Source organism: Heterodontus francisci, chromosome 5 (assembly GCF_036365525.1).
Source record: "Heterodontus francisci isolate sHetFra1 chromosome 5, sHetFra1.hap1, whole genome shotgun sequence".
Lineage (NCBI taxonomy): Eukaryota > Metazoa > Chordata > Chondrichthyes > Heterodontiformes > Heterodontidae > Heterodontus > Heterodontus francisci.
The window spans coordinates 144,394,011-144,413,974 of record NC_090375.1 but is presented as its reverse complement, the minus strand read 5'-3'; the positions used below and the strand labels follow the sequence as shown (position 1 = coordinate 144,413,974).

At 40.6% G+C, this 19,964-nt stretch overlaps 1 protein-coding gene across 5 annotated transcripts in view; it reads right to left on the bottom strand.

Annotated features, from left to right (window-relative positions):
* Positions 1-4,065: 4,065 nt before the first annotated feature.
* LOC137370078 (mediator of RNA polymerase II transcription subunit 30-like) overlaps positions 4,066-19,964 on the bottom strand; it is a 62,212-nt gene continuing 46,313 nt past the window's right edge. For 4 of the 5 annotated variants that reach the window (XM_068032182.1, XM_068032184.1, XM_068032185.1 and 1 more), the window contains 2 exons: positions 19,511-19,621; positions 4,066-9,624 (listed from right to left, as the gene is read on the bottom strand). In XM_068032182.1, coding sequence (XP_067888283.1) covers positions 9,529-9,624; positions 19,511-19,621 — 207 coding nt within the window. In that variant the 3' untranslated portion in view covers positions 4,066-9,528. The remainder of the gene's footprint in view (positions 9,625-19,510; positions 19,622-19,964) is intronic. The other variant, XM_068032187.1, reaches the window with a different exon arrangement.

Sequence of the window (19,964 nt, the reverse complement as noted above, 5' to 3'; positions counted from 1 at the left end):
TGATTCCCCTCCACCACCCAACCACATGTGGCTGCAGCATGGCTGGTGGAAGGCTGCTGACTTTCAGGTGGGGAGACTGCAAATGGCTTTGCAGGGTGCCCTCGGGCAGTTCTGGATCTTGAGGGCACTGCTACAGACTGCACACTGTGATGGAATACTCTCCACTTGCCTGGCTGGGTGCAGCTCCAATAACATTCAAGAAGCTCGACACCATCCAGGCCAAAGCAGCCCGCTTGATTGGCACCCCATCCACAAATATTCACTCCCTCCATCACCGACGCACAGTGACAGCAGTGTGTACCACCTACAAGATGCACTGCAGCTACTCACCAAAGCTCCTTAGACAGCACCTTTCAAACTCATGACCTCTACCAACTAGAAGGACAAGGGCAGAAAATGCATGGGAACACCATCCAAGCCACACACCATCCTGACTTGGAACTATATCACTGTTTCTTCACTGTCGCTGGGTCAAAATCCTGGAACTCCCTCCCTAACAGCACTATGGGTGTATCTACCCCACATGACTGCAGCGGTTCAAGAAGGCAGCTCACCACCACCTTCTCAACAGCAGTTAGGAATGGGCAATAAATGGTGGCCTAGCCAGTGACGCCCACATCCCATAAACCAATTTTAAAAATCCCTCCTCGGCATGGGCAGCAGCAGTCTGGACTGGTTGGTTGACAGGCATCAGCAGGGGCACTGGCAGAGTTGCAGTGCTGGGAGCATGAATGCTGTTGGCCTGAGAGTGAGCAGCAGGTTCATGCTCCATTGAGCCACTGTCACTCCCCGGGGTGAGGCTGCGCAACCCTAGTAATCTGTTGGAGCATAGATTACTGGGCTGATGTGAGACCCTGCAAGCCCTTTTGAACACTGGTATCTACAGCCACAATGTCAGAAATCTGAGCCTGTATGGCACCAAGCTGGCTTACATGGCAACAAAGATTTAATGGCCTCAGTCTGAGCTTCCACTACAGCACTCAGATGTTGGGTGGTTTCTGCAATGGAAGCCGAGACATTGGCGATTAGGTGCTGCATCAAGATTGGGTCCGCAAGTGTTCTCATGGAGTTGGCTACCACTTCCATGCTGGAAAGGATAGCTCCAAGCTCTGCACAAATCCCTGTGCCAAGTTGGAGCTGGACTCTTCCATGCTCCTTGACAATGGCAACAGGCTCCCTGGCAGGTTTGCCAGTGCACCAAGCATTTCAGTGTGCATACCCATCAGACTTTTCCTGTATGCCACCCCATCAAAGTGCTCATCTGAGTCTCTGCAGTGAAACCCGTCTGCAACCTAGCCCTCCAGTGAGCCGGCACATTATACTTCCCATTTGTGCCAATGACTCACCCTATCCTAATTCTACCTCTATACTACCCTCTAAGATATGTGTGGTGCCTATATCTGAGCTGGTGGCTGCAGGTGTCAGATCAAGTGACTGTGCTTTATCATCAGGCGTTTGTTCTTGCTTGCCCTCCATCGTGAGACGAAAATACAGCTTGGATGGGGGTGAATGGAAAGCAAGAGGTGCATGGTTACATAATCTGCAGCCTGTACATCATATAAGAGTATGGGATGACAGTGAAGGGGGGATTTGAGAAGGTGCATAAGGCAGGAACATATGATCATCCTTGATGGTTTCATTGACACCAGTTGTAACAGCGTCAGTCGCTGCTGTGCTAATCATCTCTTCCAAGGGGCTCAGATGATGCAGTTATGCCTAACCCCCACTGTCTCTCTGCTGCCCCATCCTGTTATGTACCACCTACTTGTGTAAGGGAGAGGAAAGAGTGTCAGTGAGTGCATTGCATTGTGTTTGGGTAATGTGCCTGTCATTGCTGAATAGCTGGAAGTTTGTAGAAGCTTTGAGACGTGGATGTGAGGCTTGCAATAGTGGTAAATATGAGGTTCAGGTGGAGGATAGGAACATTAGGCTTAAGTTGATTGCTAGAGATTGCTGATGTAATGAGGCTATGATGCATTAAGCAGTGTGTGGGGTTGGTGATGGAATTTGAAGATGCATTCACTGATCTTGACCACTTGTGTGAGGTCATTGAACTTTTTGTAGTATTGCACCGAGGTCCTTGGGGCCATACCCCTTGCCTCTGTGCCTACCTGCTCCCATTCCTTTTGCATTCTATGCCTGGAGAGCCTTCTGTGGACACATAATGTCTCTCCTCCTTTCTATCTCCTGAAGTAAGGCCTCCAGTGCTGCATCAGAGAACCTAGGAGCCCTTTCTCTGGTCTGCTGCGCCATTGTTATTCTTTATTCCTAAGAGAATCACTTTTCCCAATAGTTCCAATAGCTGCTGCCAGAAAGTACTTCCACTTTAAAAGGTTCAGGCTACCTTTAACTCATGCTATCCTCGCAGGCAACTGGGCTCCATTCTGAGTGTGCAGTTAGTGTGTTTAGCACTGGGCAGCACACTGCAATCATGGTGATGAGCAGGCAGCATAAAATTTGCATGTTGCCTGTATCACCTCGACCCAGTGCAGTGCAATCATGCATCGCGATCTTCACACCCATGAACTGGCCATCATCAAATTGTTAGCTCTGCATGTATCATTAAGGAACCTGTGATCTGATTGGTTAAGGAGATACACAGTTGTTTGCCCTGTTCAGTGGTTCCTGATCCAGAGGGCACTGTGCTCTTTTGGATTTTGAATCACCACAAGCTCCAGTGCAAAAACCCATAGAAAGTCTGGGGACAAGTGTAAATGTACTGAAGTGAGCGCGCTTCATTCACGGCTTTCCTTAAAATTTTGGCCAATGATGCATTTCTATCAATATCAAAAAATGTGCACTTTTTAATGCATAAAATAAAGGTATATTTGTGTTATGTTTCTGCCCTTTCAGTATTCTGGTCTATTAATAGATTGTCTAGTTTCTGTTCACATATCTAATGTGAGACATTCAATTATGAATTATGGCAAATCTAATTCAGCATTTTTCAGTTATTAATGTGACAAATCACAGACGAGAGACAGACAATGCTTCTGGCAGTGCAAATAACTACATTGTTACTGCATTATTACATCTTACAATGATTGAGGTGAGCATTGTTGCCAAAGACCAGGATTCATTTCGCAGGGCAGTTGTACATTATTGAAATTATGACAACAGTAAAATAAACTGCATCTTCCTCCACTTAAACTGAAGTCATGCAACATTAAATTTAATCCATATTTGGTGCATGTTCCATTAATTTTCAATGTTAAGTCAATTAAGTGCTAGCTTTGTAGCTTTTAATTAAAAGAAATCTAATTGGTGTTCTCTGCGATCTGACACCTTATTGTACCTGTGATTAGTCACATTAATCATTCAATAATTACCATGAGTTAGATGACAGAGGTTTCAGTGTGTAAGCAAGCTTAATTATTGATAGACTGGTGTATCTAGGATTGGTATTGAAACATCTAGAATTATATTGATATGTAAACCATAATTTTTCAGTAGAAGGCTTTTATTTTTTTTTTAAGAGATACAGCACTGAAACAGGCCCTTCAGCCCACCGAGTCTGTGCCGACCATCAACCACCCATTTATACTAATCCTACACTAATCCCATATTCCTACCACATCCCCACCTGTCCCCATATTTCCCTGCCACCTACCTATACTAGGGGCAATTTATAATGACCAATTTACCTACCAACCTGCAAGTCTTTTGGCTTGTGGGAGGAAACCGGAGCAATTATATGCAATTATAGAATAATTTCTAGGCTTGAATCTTTTACAATGCAAGCTAAAAGTGCCACCACATAAGCTGGACAAAATGACCAGTTTCTGGTCTTCTTTGACACGTCGGGATTATGCCCTTATACATCCCAAGAGCTTAAAATCCTTCTTTCAGACTTTGATGTAAAGCATGTTGAAGCTCCAATTGTGCTGGGTAACAGACTCATACAAACACAATTGTGTGCGCCAAATCCTGCATTATTAAATGTAGGGTAACTTAGTTCAAATTTATTTATTTGGATATTTAAAAGATGATTTCACCCAGTATATTTTAAGTAATAAAACATTTTTGTGCAGTTTCTTAAAACAAAGACTGCAATAAAGCAAAAAGAAAATTGCTATTTCATTTATTGTTTTTAAAATTTTTGGTCAGTTGACATTCCAAATGTCAAGAGTAAAAGGTCAACAGAAATTTCCCATCATTAGAGTCATCTGGCTACATATATAAATTTAGATGTTTGTGGATCCAAGATGAATTTCTCTCTCCAGATTTTAACATTTATTTCAATTAAACTAGAAAATAAAACATAAATATACATCCAGCACATAAAGCATTATCCAGTAGTTACACAAGAGGCTCAAAGAACATATTTCAAGGTGCAATTTGACAGAATAAAATAAAAAAGCAGGATTAAAAAGTACAGACTTTACAAAAGAACAATGCAATGTAACAATACTCAACTCCACAATTGTGTTTTTAAAGCAATGAAACTACAAAAAAAACAATGTTTATCAATGTCTTTTAATGCTGATTGAGAAAGCATACTACTGAATTTGAGAAATTTATATGGAGCTTAAAGCAGTTATTTTATCAACAAAATTTTATGTTGACGAACAATGAAAATCATGTATATTATGTAAAGTACTTCAAACTGGGCCACAAGGTGGGTTATCACACTGTTCTTTCACCACTGGAATCTCAAATCCAATCCAATAAATGATAACCAATTTTTAAACAAGATCAAGTATTCTTAAAAGAAATTGTAGATCAATGAAGGCAACCCTTTCCTTGAACTGCTCATTATTTTTTTAAGCAATGTCCTGCTCTGTTTAACCTACATGGTTTGAAAGATCCAAGTGTTAAATGTAGTGCACACATTCATTTTATCATGACATTTGTGTTCATTAAACTTAAGGGTTTGAAATTCACTGCCACTATTATAAAATTTCAGCTTGAAATGCTTTTGTGCAGTGCCTCCCCTCCAAAAAAGTAGAAATGAATCCAATGGTTATGCAAGTCACAAACAACAGTTCTTACAGCTTCATTAAAAGACATGCTATGATGAACTTTAAAAGGCTGGAATTTACAGCATGTTAACGTCAAGTAAATTTTTCAATAACATTTTGCCTCCACTCCTCACAGTTAATCTCGTGCAAGCATAAACCTCAAGTAAGTTTGGGTAGGTGAAGTGTGTGAGATGGTGATGGTAAGGAAGAAATCAAAGAAAAAGAGCACCACTGAATCAAACAAATCTTGAACCTGTCATTACCAGATGTCCATACTCATACTCTCACCCACACACACGCAGGGGCCCGCTAAATTAGGAATGGGGTCCTGGCCAGATTTATCTTAATCTAGTAGTACTAAGGCAGATTGTGGCACACTGCCCTGGCTGAGATTACCCATCTCTGCACAAACTAGTAATTCAACCAGGGGCACTTCAGCTAACTAGTACTAACATCAGGGGACTTGTGCAAAAATTGGGAGAGCTATCCCATAGATTAGTCGAGTGACAACCTGACTTAGTCAAACTCTCAAAATCAGACCTTTCAGCCCATGTCCCAGACTCCTCCATCACCTTCCCCAGGTACGCCCTGTTCCACTTGTACTGCGGAAAATACTTAGGAGTGGCCCTGGGAGATCGCAACATTGACCAGACTTCATGAATTCTCATGGCAGCAGCTCAAATATGGGCTGATTATCACCTACCACCCTCCCTCAGCTAATGAATCAGTATTCCATGGTGAACACTGCCTAGAAAAGTGCTGAGGATAGCAAGGACAGAGAATGTACTCTGAGTGAGGATTTCAATATTCAGCACCAAGAGTGGCTCAGTGGCACCAGTACTGACTGAGCTGACTGAGTTCTGAACGACATAGCTGCCAGACTGGGTTTGCGGGTAGGTGTCGGGAGAGCTGACACAATGGAAAAATCCACGACCTCATTCTCACCAATCTACCTGTCGCAGACGCATCTGTCTATGACAGTCTTGGTAGTGGTGACCATTGCACAGTCCTTATGGAGACCTGTCCTCTCATCACACTGAGTGGACCCTCTATTGTGTTGTGTGGCACTACCACCTTGCTAAATAGATTCAGAATAGATCTAGCAGCTCAAAGTTGGGCATCCATGAGGTGTTGTGGCTCAGCAGCAGAAAAGTTTTATTCCACCACTATCTAACCAAATAGCCTGCCATATCCCTTACTCTACCATTACTATTCATCTAGGGGACCAACCCTGGTTCAATGAGAAGTGTAGAAAAGCATGTCAGGAGCAGCACCAAGCATACCTAAAAATGAGGTGCTAATCTGATGAAGCTACAACAGAGGACTACATGCATACCAGTGAAAGCAGCATGCTACAAACAGAGTTAAGCGATTTCACAAACAATGGATCAAAGCTCTGCATGCTTTGCCACATGCACTAGTGAGTGATGGTGAACCAGTAAATAACTAATAGAAGGAGAAGGCTCCATGAACATCCCCATTCTCAATGATGGCGGAGTCCAACACGTGACTACATAAGACAAGGCTGAAGACTTTTCAACCACTTTCAGCCAGAAGTGCAGAGTGGATGATCCATCACGGCTTCCTCTTGCGATCCTCACCATAGGGAAGCACAGTGGTTAGCACCGCAGCCTCACAGCTCCAGCGACCCGGGTTCAGTTCTGGGTACTGCCTATGCGGAGTTTGCAAGTTCTCCCTGTGACCGCGTGGGTTTCCACCGGGTGCGCCGGTTTCCTCCCACAGCCAAAGACTTGCAGGTTGATAGGTAAATTGGCCATTGTAAATTGCCCCTACTGTAGGTAGCTGGTAGGAGAATGGTGGGGATGTGGTAGGGAATATGGGATTAATGTAGGATTAGTATAAATGGGTGGTTGTTGGTCGAAGGGTCTGTTTCAGTGCTGTATCTCTAAATAAAATAAATCACAGAAGCCTGTGTTCAGCCAATTCAACTCACTCCACGTAATATCAAGAGAGCTGAGCACACTGGATTCTGCCCTACAAGGCTGAAATCAATAGATTTTTGGACTCAAAAGGAATCATGGGACATCAGGATCAGGTGGGAAAGTGAAATTGAGGTGGGTATCAGCCATGATTTTATTAAATGGCAAAACAGGCTCAAGGGGCTGTATGACCTACTCCTGTTCCCATTTCTTATGTTCTATATTCTAAGGTGATACCAGAATGACAATGAATCAAAAAAGCGATAAACCATTTAAGTATGAAATACAAATGCATGGAAATTAGGGAATTATTCATAAAAACAGAAATCGAATTTGCAATATATTTCATGTTGTGTTTCATTTATGCAACAACTTTAACCTAATGTTAAGTAAGATCATAGCTCTTTTAATTGCAAAATGTATTTCAAATCACAACAGCAGATCTACACCAGGGCACAGCAGATGCCATTCCTAAATTATTTGCAGTAAAGCAGTGGCATAGCAAGATGTGAATCAATTACAGCAATAGCACGATGCAGAACATTAAAATGACAAACACAACTATAAAATCCTGCAAAAATTTGTCCTTACCATCCCAACTGCTGCAATATAAAGTGGCCTAAGGGCAAAAAGGTCACTATAAAGCAGCTCAGTTGCAAGTATCTGCGCTCCACCTCCCCTTTCTGATCCAAATTTAGTTTACACGACACCTGATGAATAGAACCATGACCTTTGGACTAAACCTCTGTTCCAAACATGCATTGTGAAATTACTAATTGTTCTAGGGAACAAAAGGATTCCTATTAATATACAAATTAGTCCAATTTGAAATCAGCAACTTCTAAGTAGGTAAACAAATTTGAATTAACACGTGATCCAAAGCAAAAACAGCAAGAAATACAGTAGAGATCCGCATTTAAAGTTGTAGTGCATTTCACCAATCAATTCCTTGCACTTTATACCATATGAGCTGTGGTTGCACAGAGGAATAAAATGGGTCATGGATAAACATTTTGATGCCCCGATTGAATTAAGAGGTGACTCTTAAATGTTCGGTTTGTTTCCTTTTAAAAAGGGACAGGCAGCAATGCACACCTTTTTGATATTAGAACAAAAGGGATACTCTTAGTGTTAGAAGAAAAAAAACAATTCTTTCAGCACTGCATTATCTAAATTATAAGATTAGATAGATATCTGCAAATTAAAAACTTTGCAGTCAATAAGAATGTGTAGGGAACAAGTTTTGCAGAGCTCGTGGTAGCTTAAGAAAGCTTTCAGAACTCAACGGTTTAATGTTCAAAACAAACAAAATCTGACAATATACATACTGGACACTGAATTTTTCATTAATAAAATTCAGCTTTTATCTCAATAAACATGAGGTGCTGATCGCAGTCATTAATCCACTCAGCAGATCATCGTCCTGCATCAACATGGACTGTCGGCATTGGCAGCCAATAATGTCTTCTCCTCTAAAAACTAAGATCCTAGATAAAATTACAACTATTTGTATATTATAAAATACAATTGATTTCAAGGCTGAAATTTAATTTGCAGGTTCAGCTAATCATAAACGACTTGAGGCTTGTCCTTGTGGTTCATTATGTCATCTGAACTCTGTTGATTAGACTTATTGCCTTGTACCCTGTATAGCAATTAGTCCCAGGATTCAACTACTTTCTGTGGATGTGTGGAATAGCTGTTCATTGTTGCTCACACTTTTCCAAAAACAAATATCCTCTATGTATTACTTTATAAAACTGACCTTAAATTATCTAATATTTTTACAGTACCCTGGAACAAATCAAGTGTAAAATATAGAATTATCAAAATAAAGATTTACAGTTCAGCAGAAATAAACAAATAATTTTCCAAAAAGCTCTCAAAAGATTAGAATTTCTATACAACAGAAGGAATGAACTGGAACAATGTAGTTCAATAAATCAGGACTTCTACATCAAGGGAATGGGTTGCAACAATGTTTTACAGATCAGGATTACACTACATCTAAAGTGATTGATGTATTGGAAATCTATTCTTGGATTAGGCATGAGTTTCTCTAAACTCATGTTAAGTTTGAAAAGTTTTAGAGCAAGCCCAGTTTCAAAGACAGCAGCCATGGACATTGCAGATTTTAAAATCTAATCAGGACATCAAGAAACAAAAGGCTCAGCTGCAAATGTAACATGAATTCTCAAAAGGAAAAGCAAACACAAACCTGTTTAAGAAAAGGTAAACACACTAATCCTGTGGCTCCAGCAGTCAGCTACACAGAATTGGAGTAAGGGTTAGCGATAGAGCTACCTCATATAATCACAATTCCCTTTTTTCAGCATTGTACCCAATTCCCTGTGGGATTAGTGTTTCTACCCTATACTGTATCAACATGGATAACATGATGTTTGTTACACAAGTAGATTAAATATGTTTCTAAAATTAATTTACTGTATCACAAAGTGACCTTCAGCTCTGGATGAGTTTTTCTGTGCACATCAAGGTACAATTTTTTGCATACGGATTTAAAACTGCACATCAGCCATTAACCTTGGTTAACAGGTGCTGGCTCCGATTATCATCATGAACGTGCATACATTCAGTCAAAATATTAACAGATTAAATACTTTGACTCAGTTTCTCATTGCTAGCATTGCATTAATGTCCCAAATCAGGTTCCGCAGTTGATCCATTATTTGCTTCAGCTGCTGGTTTTTCTGTTTAAGGTTCTGTGAAGAAAGACATTGAAAATGTTCAGTCAACAACTGGGATCATGCCTTTCACTTTATTTTTGTCAGTGTTACAAAGGAAAGCCTTATTTCCCACATGCAGATTAAGCAATCTCATTTGCTGCACGGCACACCCTGGGAAATAATCAATGGGAAATAATCCCAAACACTATAGTCCTCTTGGGAATTTTTCCATTTACAGGATTGCAAATCTATGCATGTTTGGTGTGTGTACTGGATCGAAGGCAGTGTTTTTCCTGAAGAGTACAACAGATCCACTTTCTATACTTTTTTTGTTGGGTGGTTGGGGGGGAGGGGGGTGGTGGAGAAACGGAGGAGGAAATGTGAAACAAAAATGTTAAAGACTAAAAAGTTTGATAACATTATTACAGCTGTCCATATGAAGTTAGTTTATTTTAAATAGTTTTCAAATGCCCATACCAAAGAGACCAATAGTACAATTCTCCAAAAAGCATAACTGCAAACCATTACCCACACTCGTTTTCACCCTCTTATTTCTGTGGCAATTCTAGAAGAGAATTGTATGCACTGGATTCCAGTGACAGTACCTTCAACTGTAAGATGGCAATAATGTGGTATAGTTATAGTGGGATGCACGAAGGTTCTCTGTACATCTGAGATTCACCTGTATGTAGCCACCAAAATGAATGTAGGATAAATAACTTGGTTGTACTTTGCAAAAATCCCAGGATGTGCTGGAATGTATTTGATGGAATTAAGGTGAAGCTTGGATACAATTACATTTTTAAATAAATCCAAAAATTGGATCTTCTTGCACTTGAAGGACTGAATCCTTTACAGAAACTCCTTAGGGTTCCATATGTCTCCATCTGCACCCATTGAGGCACTGGCAGAACCCCAAGTTAGGCTAGATATCTGCTGTTTCAGAATTTCCTTCATACCTTGTGAGGGATAGAAGGTCTGTCTGACCATTACAAGTCAAATGACAGGCTGCATAGGGACTTCACTGAGCTGGGAATTCCTGCTCGTGTACCTGGAAGGAGGCCTGACAGTGCAGTGGCAGCCGATATGTACAGTGAGATGGGGCGTACCAGTCTCCTCAATGAATGCAGGTCCCAGCAGTCTGATCCAGGCTGTTCCGAAGAAGGGTCACTGACCCGAAACGTTAACTCTGCTTCTCTTTTCACAGATGCTGCCAGACCTGCTGAGTGGTTCCAGCATTTCTTGTTTTTATTTCAGATTTCCAGCATCCGCAGTATTTTGCTTTTATTTTAGACAACTGGCCTGATGGATTGGCCCTCTCATCTCACCCCCAATCCAGGCAGGACGAGGCTGATGTTGGCATAGCAGGTGTCTGAAATATGCCCAAAGTGTTGTTTATGCTTGCCTGCTCCAAGGCATGAGGTACCCTCTCACTGATCCTACAAGTTCTGGCAAGGTTGATGTTGGAGGGCACCGTCAGGCATGACCCCAGCACAACGGCCTGAAGAGACCTGAGCAATTGAGGTTATAGTTTCTTTCCCAAATATAAGTAATTTTATTGTACAGTGCATATAAAATAGGCTTCATTACCCATGTTGATTTCCCCCTCCCAAAAGTGGTGAATGTTGGCAGGCTAATCATATCAGGGATCATCATAGCAAAGCCTGATCCTGTTCTCACCCAAAGTCTGTTGGTTAGGTGTTGCTATTCAAGACTTTATATTTATCCCAGGTTTCTGTGGCTAACTGGATTACACCTACCATTATGCTGGCTAAAATTGGTTAATCCAGTATAGATTAGGGATTGTATCAGAGAACTTCCAGTTGTAAGGCTGACCTACTTATTCTGGGTAGCCTGAGGCAGTATTTGCTAGGATATCAAGAGGGAAAACCTCTTCTCATAGGAAGGGAGAACATAATAAGTAGATGATTCTATACTTGATCATTTTGAATGAGGGTTAAAACCTGATGTTTGGCTTACTTATGGTATGGTACTAAACCATCAAATCCAAGGTTCAATCCTTCAGGCAAGACAAGAGAATTGCACACAGCAAATAGCCTCGATATACCTGGCTGGTCAGGATGGGCCAGGCTGAGGGGAGAAAAGTGAGACAAAAACATGCAGGGTTCCAACTCTTGACTTCAAGCTATTGATCACAGAAGTATGAACGCTGTGAGTTGCCTGTTGATGCTCACTATTTGAGTTCACACAAGATGTAACTACTTGCACAAGGTATCAAAGGGTTTTTGGCACTCTACATGGGTATGAGTTATTGCTTTAAAGGGAGGAAAGACACATCTGATGAAACATTACATTGGTGCGCTGGATGGATTACTTAAATTCGTGAATGATCACAACATAAATTCTTCCTCTTCCTCTGGACAATGGCATAATAAACTGTATTCTATTTCATAATTCATCATCAAGCTGACAAATTAATTAATACCCCTATACATACATATATATTTATCCATTTAACTGAGGCCGTCTTCCAGCTAAAGGGCTTCCTATTATGCACATTTTACTACTGTTATAAAATATGCAATTATAATATTCAGACACTCATTGCCACGTGACTCATTATAAGTATTATTAGGTCTAATTCCACTGTAATTAGCTTGGTTGAAGTATAAAGCTTACAAACCAGAGGACTACAGTACAACATAATAGCTACTGCAAAGCATACTGACACGAGTGCAGGAACAGAGAACAAATTGCATATTATACCTCACTTACGAAAATCATGATGCTTGGTACGCATCTGTGATTAGCAACATTCAGACACCCACAAGATTTGCATACAGCAATATGCATACTTGGAGTGTCACATTTCTCGGTTTCAAAAAGTGGAAGTGAGAAATTACACCACAACTAGCAAGCAATTGGCTTTTTGAAAGAATAGGAAAACCACGTTCAGGATTCTCCCAGTGGCTCAATAACCCATGTGGTGCACCAAAGATGCCAAGTTCTCACAAATTCTCCATTTAAGCTGAGTTAGCCATTGCAAGCCAGGCCAGTGAGCAGGCACAACCGTCCTCAGTCTTCTCTCTTCCTAGCCTGGAGGCACTAAATAAAATGAAAAAGTCAGCAGGTTTTCCATCCCTAACTGTTTTTCAGAGGACAGAATTTGGTCAAGGAAAAAGGAATATGTGGAATTGTACGAAGTTATCAACTTTAGATGATGAGTTCTCATCATTACTTAGTTTGCCAGAATTTTAGAGTCAAGTATCAATTATCATTTATACTCAGTTAATTTTGTCTGGAACTACACATGGCAATGTATTTACTAAATGAGATTTAAACTCCAGTGCCTGATGTTGTTTACCCTCCCAGGTCCCTCCCACCCCCAATCCCAACTCTCCCCTTAAGCATACTTTGGTCACTTATTAACTGTCCTCGATTACTGGCAGGCTTTCCACTTACTACATAAAATGTTTACAGCCATTTGCCCTTTCCATTTATTTATTTTCTCTTAATTTCCAATTAACTGTCCTGACTTCCACCAGTGCTTTCCTTAGCTATCTATCACAGTGTACAAAAGAACCCTGGGATGACCTGCCCTCTGATTATATTGCTGTCCAGGAAATTTTCTGGCTTTGGGCTTGTTACCTCCTACGGATAGCATATCCAAGATCAAGAATTCACTGAAGCTGAATAAAGTATTTTGACACAAACAACAGGTACTCTCACTTAAATCAGGAGTGGGTTAATATAAGCACAAGGGTGTACTTCTGAGAACCTGTAAGACCCAATTAAACTGAAGTAGAATGTCAGAGTCATACAGCATAGAGACAGGCCATTCAGCCCACCACGTCCATGCCGACCATAATGCCTATCTATACTAATCCCACCTGCCTGCATTAATTCCATATCCCTCTGTGCCTTGCTCATTCAAGTACTTGTCCAGATGCCTCTTAAATGTCGCTACTGTTCCTGCCTCCACCACCTCCTCAGGCAGCTCATTCCAGATACCCACTATTCTTTGTGTGAAAAATTTACCCCTTTGATCCCCTTTAAACCTCCTCCCTCTCACCTTAAATCTATGGTCTTTAGTTTTAGTCACCCCTACCATGGGAAACAGACTCTGGCTATCTACCCCATCTATGCCTCTCATAATTTTATATACTTCTATCATGTATCCTCTCAGCCTCCTTCGCTCCAGGGAAAACAGACCCAGCCTATCTAATCTCTCTTTATACCTCAAGCCCTCCAAACCAGGCAACATCCTTGATGAATCTTTTCTGCACCCTCTCGAGCTTAATCACATCTTTCCTGTAGCGCAGCGACCAGAACTGCACACAGTACTCCAAATGCAGCCTAACCAACGTCATGTACAACTGTAACATGACGTCCCAACTCTTGTACTCAGTGTCTCGGCCAATGAAGGCAAGCATGCCATACGCCTTCTTCACCACCCTGTCTACCTGTGTTGATGGTGACAAACTTTTGAGGGCAGCCAAATTTGAGCAGGATGTTCTATAAGCCTGTACAATTGACAGAGTCAAAGGCTTTTGTGAGGTTGAGAAAGGCCGTGTGCAGCGGTTGGCATTCCTGCATTTCTCTCGGATTTGCTGTGCAATGAAGATCATGTCGGTGGTGCCTCTTGGGCAAAACCACAGTGACTCTGGAAGGAGCTCTTCGGCCAATGGGAGGAGGACGATCCTTGCAATGATCTCATGTGCTTTAAATTCATCTATCCTTTTACAAATGTTAAAAACCACCTCCAAAAAAAGTCTTTATAATAGTTCACACTCGTCAAAATGTCATGCATCTGTTATTTTCTGATGTTTCACTCCAAAATAAAAGTCAAAAGTATTTCTTCAGGTAGATTTAAATCACATCATCCATTTTACAAAGATAACATTGTGGGCCATTGTGCTGTTATCATAATGTTCCTCTTTCGAGCTAAAACTATTTACGACTGGAGTGCTCCAGTCTCATGCATTAATAATGAAAGACACTCTTGTCAGCTACTAAACTTAAAGGCAGCAACAAACACTCTCCAGATCTCTATGAATTCTCTTATCAAGATATGGAATTCCAAGGAAACTTAAAATCTCTAAACATCGGAAGTTCTGACAGGAATGTTCTTTAAACTTCCACCTCTTGTAGTTTGCAGCTGCATTACAGTTAGGAAAGGAGGGATGAGGCTAGCATTCCAATTGATCTATATCTGAGATCTAGCAAATTCCAAGGAATCTGAGCAATAATGGCTAAGGAAAACCATAGATAGTTTGCATTGCTTCTATGTAAATTGAAGTTTTAGTCTGAGATTTAGGTATTAGTGCTCCTGTTAACGCAAAGATCTTTTCTTTATCTTTCAAGAACCGTGTGAAATAAAAGAATGTATTACATTCAGTTAATACTACCCTGCTGGGCTTGGACTGGACAGGCAGGTTTCAGAGTGGTCTGTTTGGTGTACATTTGAGAGAAATTTCCAGGCATCAATTGGTCTACAGATATTTTTTTAAATGATCCACCCTCTACTTCTGTATTTAATGATGTGCAAGGATCAATTATTCGGTTTAATTACGTTTCATTATTAGAGTGCAGCAGTAAAGATGTTTCAACTGGCCTTGGTATCCCTGGGTTATGAGTTATAAAGGGTAGTGGAAAAAAGGAAGAAAATAATTAGCTAGGGCTACTGTCCTGAGTGCATTTAAAAACAAAAATCAAGCTCAGCAATGATAGTCAAATAGGTTGATGGAACTGTCCAGGTTCACACAGAAGGAATGGCACATGGACAAGGAACTAGAAAGCACCCAAGGAATCCTATCCTCATGAGTCACTACTATCAAGAGAGAAGGTGAGCACTTTGAAAGGAAAAACAGAAACAAATTATCTAGTCAAAAGTTCTATGGATAATCCTGTGGCTTTACTATAGGTGTAGCAGCCATGAAAAAGGTCATCCTTAATATTAGTTAAGTTTCTGGGAGCACAAGTCAAAATATAGTTTGAAGATCTCAGCATTTTGATTGCATACATTTTGAAAGCTTTTAAACATTTGCTGGAAGGGCATGAACTAATCTTTGACATTTCAAACACAGCATAAGTTATAAACAGACATCAGTGAAACCTCAGGTCCACCACTAAACTTTTTCAGCAGCAAGAAACAGAAAGACTAGCTATAAGAAGAAAGGTTCCTTGCATAACCCTGGTGCTTGATGGTTTGGTTTAGATCTGTGGTATACACAATATATTGAAAATAAAAGCTCTACAGGCTGATTTACAAATGTTATCAGTAATCTGATGGATTTAGATTCAGGACAGAAAAATGTATAAACTGCTTCAGCACAATTTTGCATTTTGGAAATGTTTGGTCAATGCTTTGCAATTCCTGGAATGCTATTAACTGAGAATGATGGATTACAACCAGTGACATGAACAGATACTTAACTTTCACATATATTTAAAACATTTTAATAGCCGCTGAACAGACTGGACAACTTTTTTTTAAAAAAACAAAAATCACTTTCATAAAATACATGAACTTCAATTTACACTCAATGACATTTCCTTTTATTTTAAAAATAAGGCAAACTGATGTGTCATGCTCATGAGAAGTGCAACGATGAAAAAACTCAAACTGAAGTTGATATTACTTTTTTTTTTAAATGGACAATGCTGCAAAAGATGGCTGCATGCATATTCAAACATTGCCACACTGCCTGTTTAGAACAACGGATGCCTAACCAGGTTGAGGGGTGTCAATTACCCCCATCCTGAATTGAATGGGTTCTTCTGAAACAAAGGTGTGAAGTAGCCACATTCTGGGCCATTGTCAGTTACTACAGGGAAGAAAATCGCTGTCTCCCAGTGGAAGTGAGATATGAGAAACTTTTAGCTTTTAAGGTAGCACTCTGGGGGTGGGGGGCATTGGGGAACAAAGAGAGAGGGAGAGCCAGAAAGAAGCATCACCAAAAAGCTTGTCCAGCTATGAGGCTGGGAGAAATCCAGTAAGCCAGAAGGGAGACACCCGGCTGTGAATTCTACATTTCGAAACTATGCAGCAGTGAATTGAAAATGATGTTCTGTCTTCAAAATAAACTTTCAGCCAACAGAGAAATCTACAGACACCGCAGGCCTGCAACCAATGAGAACTTGACTTCTGAGAGAATTCAACAGGTTTACCGTGCTACCTACCTCGCTTGAAAACCATTTACCCCTTTTCCTCTCCATCTGTCTCTTGTTGTGTGCTTGTGCGCATGTGCATACGTGAGTGGATGCAGTTGCGACAATTTTGGGATAAGGTGCCTTGCTCAATAAATAATTAATCTTCTGTTTTAAACCTACAAGAAAACCTGTCACTGTCTGTTTATTTGACAAATAAAACAAAGGGGTTAAAACCCTAATAACAAAAAACACTTGCTGCAGTCAGGTGGAGTTGAACAGTGAGAACCACCAACACCCCTCACCATGTGGCTGTAACAGATGTCATAATCTAAGCTAATACATATATTTCAATAGATACCATATCTGCTGTTCTCAATTACTATCATACTTGAGCAGCAAACTGCCTTTTCAGAGAGAGATGAAACCTTACGTTTTGCATATTATAACCAAAGTGCTCATCTTGAAGTTACTGTAGACCATGCATGCATATCCAAAACTTGTGGGCTCTCAATTATTCACCAATTTCGATTACCTACGAGAGTATCAGCTACATTATGACAGATGATGAAAATACTGAAATCTTGGAGGGAAAAAAAATGTTTATGCCAATTTTAGCAAGATGATGTTGCAACATCTGTATCTGTGAATTACAAGAGGCAAAAGTGTTACCCAATATCAGATCAGTTCATATTCAAAGGGGCCCAGATGGTGTACAGCTTGGTCACCCTATTTCAAAGGATACAGATGCCTTACAAAGGTTGCAAAGACTGGCCAGATACTTACAGGCCTTATGGAAATAAATTATGAAGAAATCCATAATTTCTGGCTTACAACTGCACAATACAGACACTGGGTGCCCGCAGTGCAGAAGCTTTCTATTGCCCATCATTCACTTCCCAACCTTGATGAGCACAACACGGCACCAAAAATCATGTTCCATTGCATTTGTTCATAATTGCTTTCATGAACATTAAACCACATCTTACAACAGGCACGGTTTTAGAAACGATAATCCGGAATAAAATTAAAAATTGGACAAATGTGGATTAATTAAGGAAACCCAGCATGGATTTGTTAAGGGCAAACCATGCTTAACTAATCTGATTGCATTTTTCCATGAGGTAACAGAGGGTTGATGAGGTGTACATGGTCTTTCAAAATGCATTTGATAAAGTGCCACATAACTGGCTCATCAGCAAAGTTGAAGCCCATGGACTAAAAGGGACAGAGACAGTATGGATACAACGTTGGCTGAGTGACAGGAAGCAGACAGTAGTGGTGAACGGTTGTTTTTCGGACTGGAGAAAGGTATATAGTGGGGTTCCCAGGGGATTGGTATTTGGACCACTGGTTTTCTTGATCTACATCAATGACCTCTAGACTTGGGTTTGGAGGGCACAATTTCACAATCTGCAGATGACACAAAACTTGAAAGTATTGTGAATTGTGAGGAGGATAGCGACAGACTTCAAGAGGACATAGATAGACTGATGGAATGGGTGGACACATGGCAGATGAAATTTAATGTAAAAAAGTGTGAGCTGATGCATTTTGGTAGGAAGAACAAGGAATGGCAATATAAGATAAAGAACACAATTCTAAATGGGTGGTGCAGGAGCAGAGGGATCTGGTGGTATATGTACACAAATTGTTGAAGGTAGCAGGACAGGTTGAGAAAATGGTTAATAAAGCATATGGGATCCTGGGCTTTATAAATTGAGGCAGAGAGAACAAAAGCAAGGAAGTTGTGTTGAACCTGTATAAAATACTGGTTCGCCTCAACTGGAGTAGCGTGTCTATTTCTGGGCACGACACTTTAGGAAGGATGTGAAGGCTTAGAAGAGGGTGCAGAAAAGATTTGAGAATGGTTCCAGGGATGAACGACTTCAGTTACATGGATAGGAACATAGGAAATAGAAACAGGAGTAGGCCACTCAGCCCCTCGAGCCTGCTCTGCCATTCAACTAGATCATGGCTGATCATCTACCTCAATGCCATTTTTCTACAGTATCCCCATATCCCTTGATATCTTTAATTAAGGAGACCAAAACTGTGCACCATGCTCCAGGTGTGGTCTCACCAAGGTGCTATACAACTGGAGCAAGACTTGTTTATTCCTGTATTCAATATAGGCCAACATACCATTTGCCTTCTTAACAGCTTGCTGCACCTGCTTTCAGTGGCTTATTAACAAAGACATCCAGGTCCCTTTGGATATCAACACTTCCTAATCTCACCATTTAAGAAATACTGTGCATTTTTGTTTTTCCTACCAAAGTGAATAACTTCACATTTTTCTACATTATATTCCATCTGCCTATTTGACAGATTGGTGAAGCTGGGGCTGTGCTCCTTGGAGAAGCTTGAGAGGAAATTTGATAGAGGTGATTAAAATCATGATGGGTCTGGACAGAGTACATGGGAAAAAACTGTTCCCATCGGTGGAAGGGTCGCGAACCAGAGGACACCAACTTAAGGTGATTGGCAAAATAAAACAGAGGCGACATGACGAAAAACCTTTTTTTTAAACCACAGTGAGTGGTTAGGATCAGGAATACACTGCCTGAGAATGTGGTGGTGGCAGATTCAATCATGGCTTTCAAAAGGGAATTGGGTAATTATCTGAAGCGAAAAAAAATTGCAGGGCTACAGGGGAAAAGGCAGGGTAGTGGGACTAGCCAAGTTGCTCTTAGAGAAACTGTACAGAAATGACGGGCTGAATGTGCCATAACCATTTTATGATGCTATGAAAACCACAAAACTTGCATAAATATATTTTAATAAAATTAATGAAAAAAATTTGCTGTACCTTATTTACCTCTACAATTTCCCGCCTCTCTTCATTTGCTAAGTGGAGTTGATTCGCCAAACTACGATCTTCGTGTTTTGTACCATCATCATCCACATAAGGAATAAGTTGCTATGGACAAATAACAAAACTTTAATGAAATTGTGCTTTATTCCCCCAAGTGACATGCAGTGCCTTCTGTTCAGCGGGCACTGTTTTTACTCGTCCCGAGTTGCATATTCAAATGCCATCTGGAGGAACTGAGGCACAGTCCTTCTTAACATACAGACTGTCGCCTCAGTACTAAGTAAGGAAACACCATCTTTCAATTGATGCATTAAATGTATGCTCTGTCTGCCGGTCCTGGATGATACTCCACTAACTGCAGATTAGTCCTGGTAAATATTCTCCTCACTCAACCCAACAGGGAGTAATATTTTCAACTTTCCTGCATTACCTTGGGTTAAGGAATATC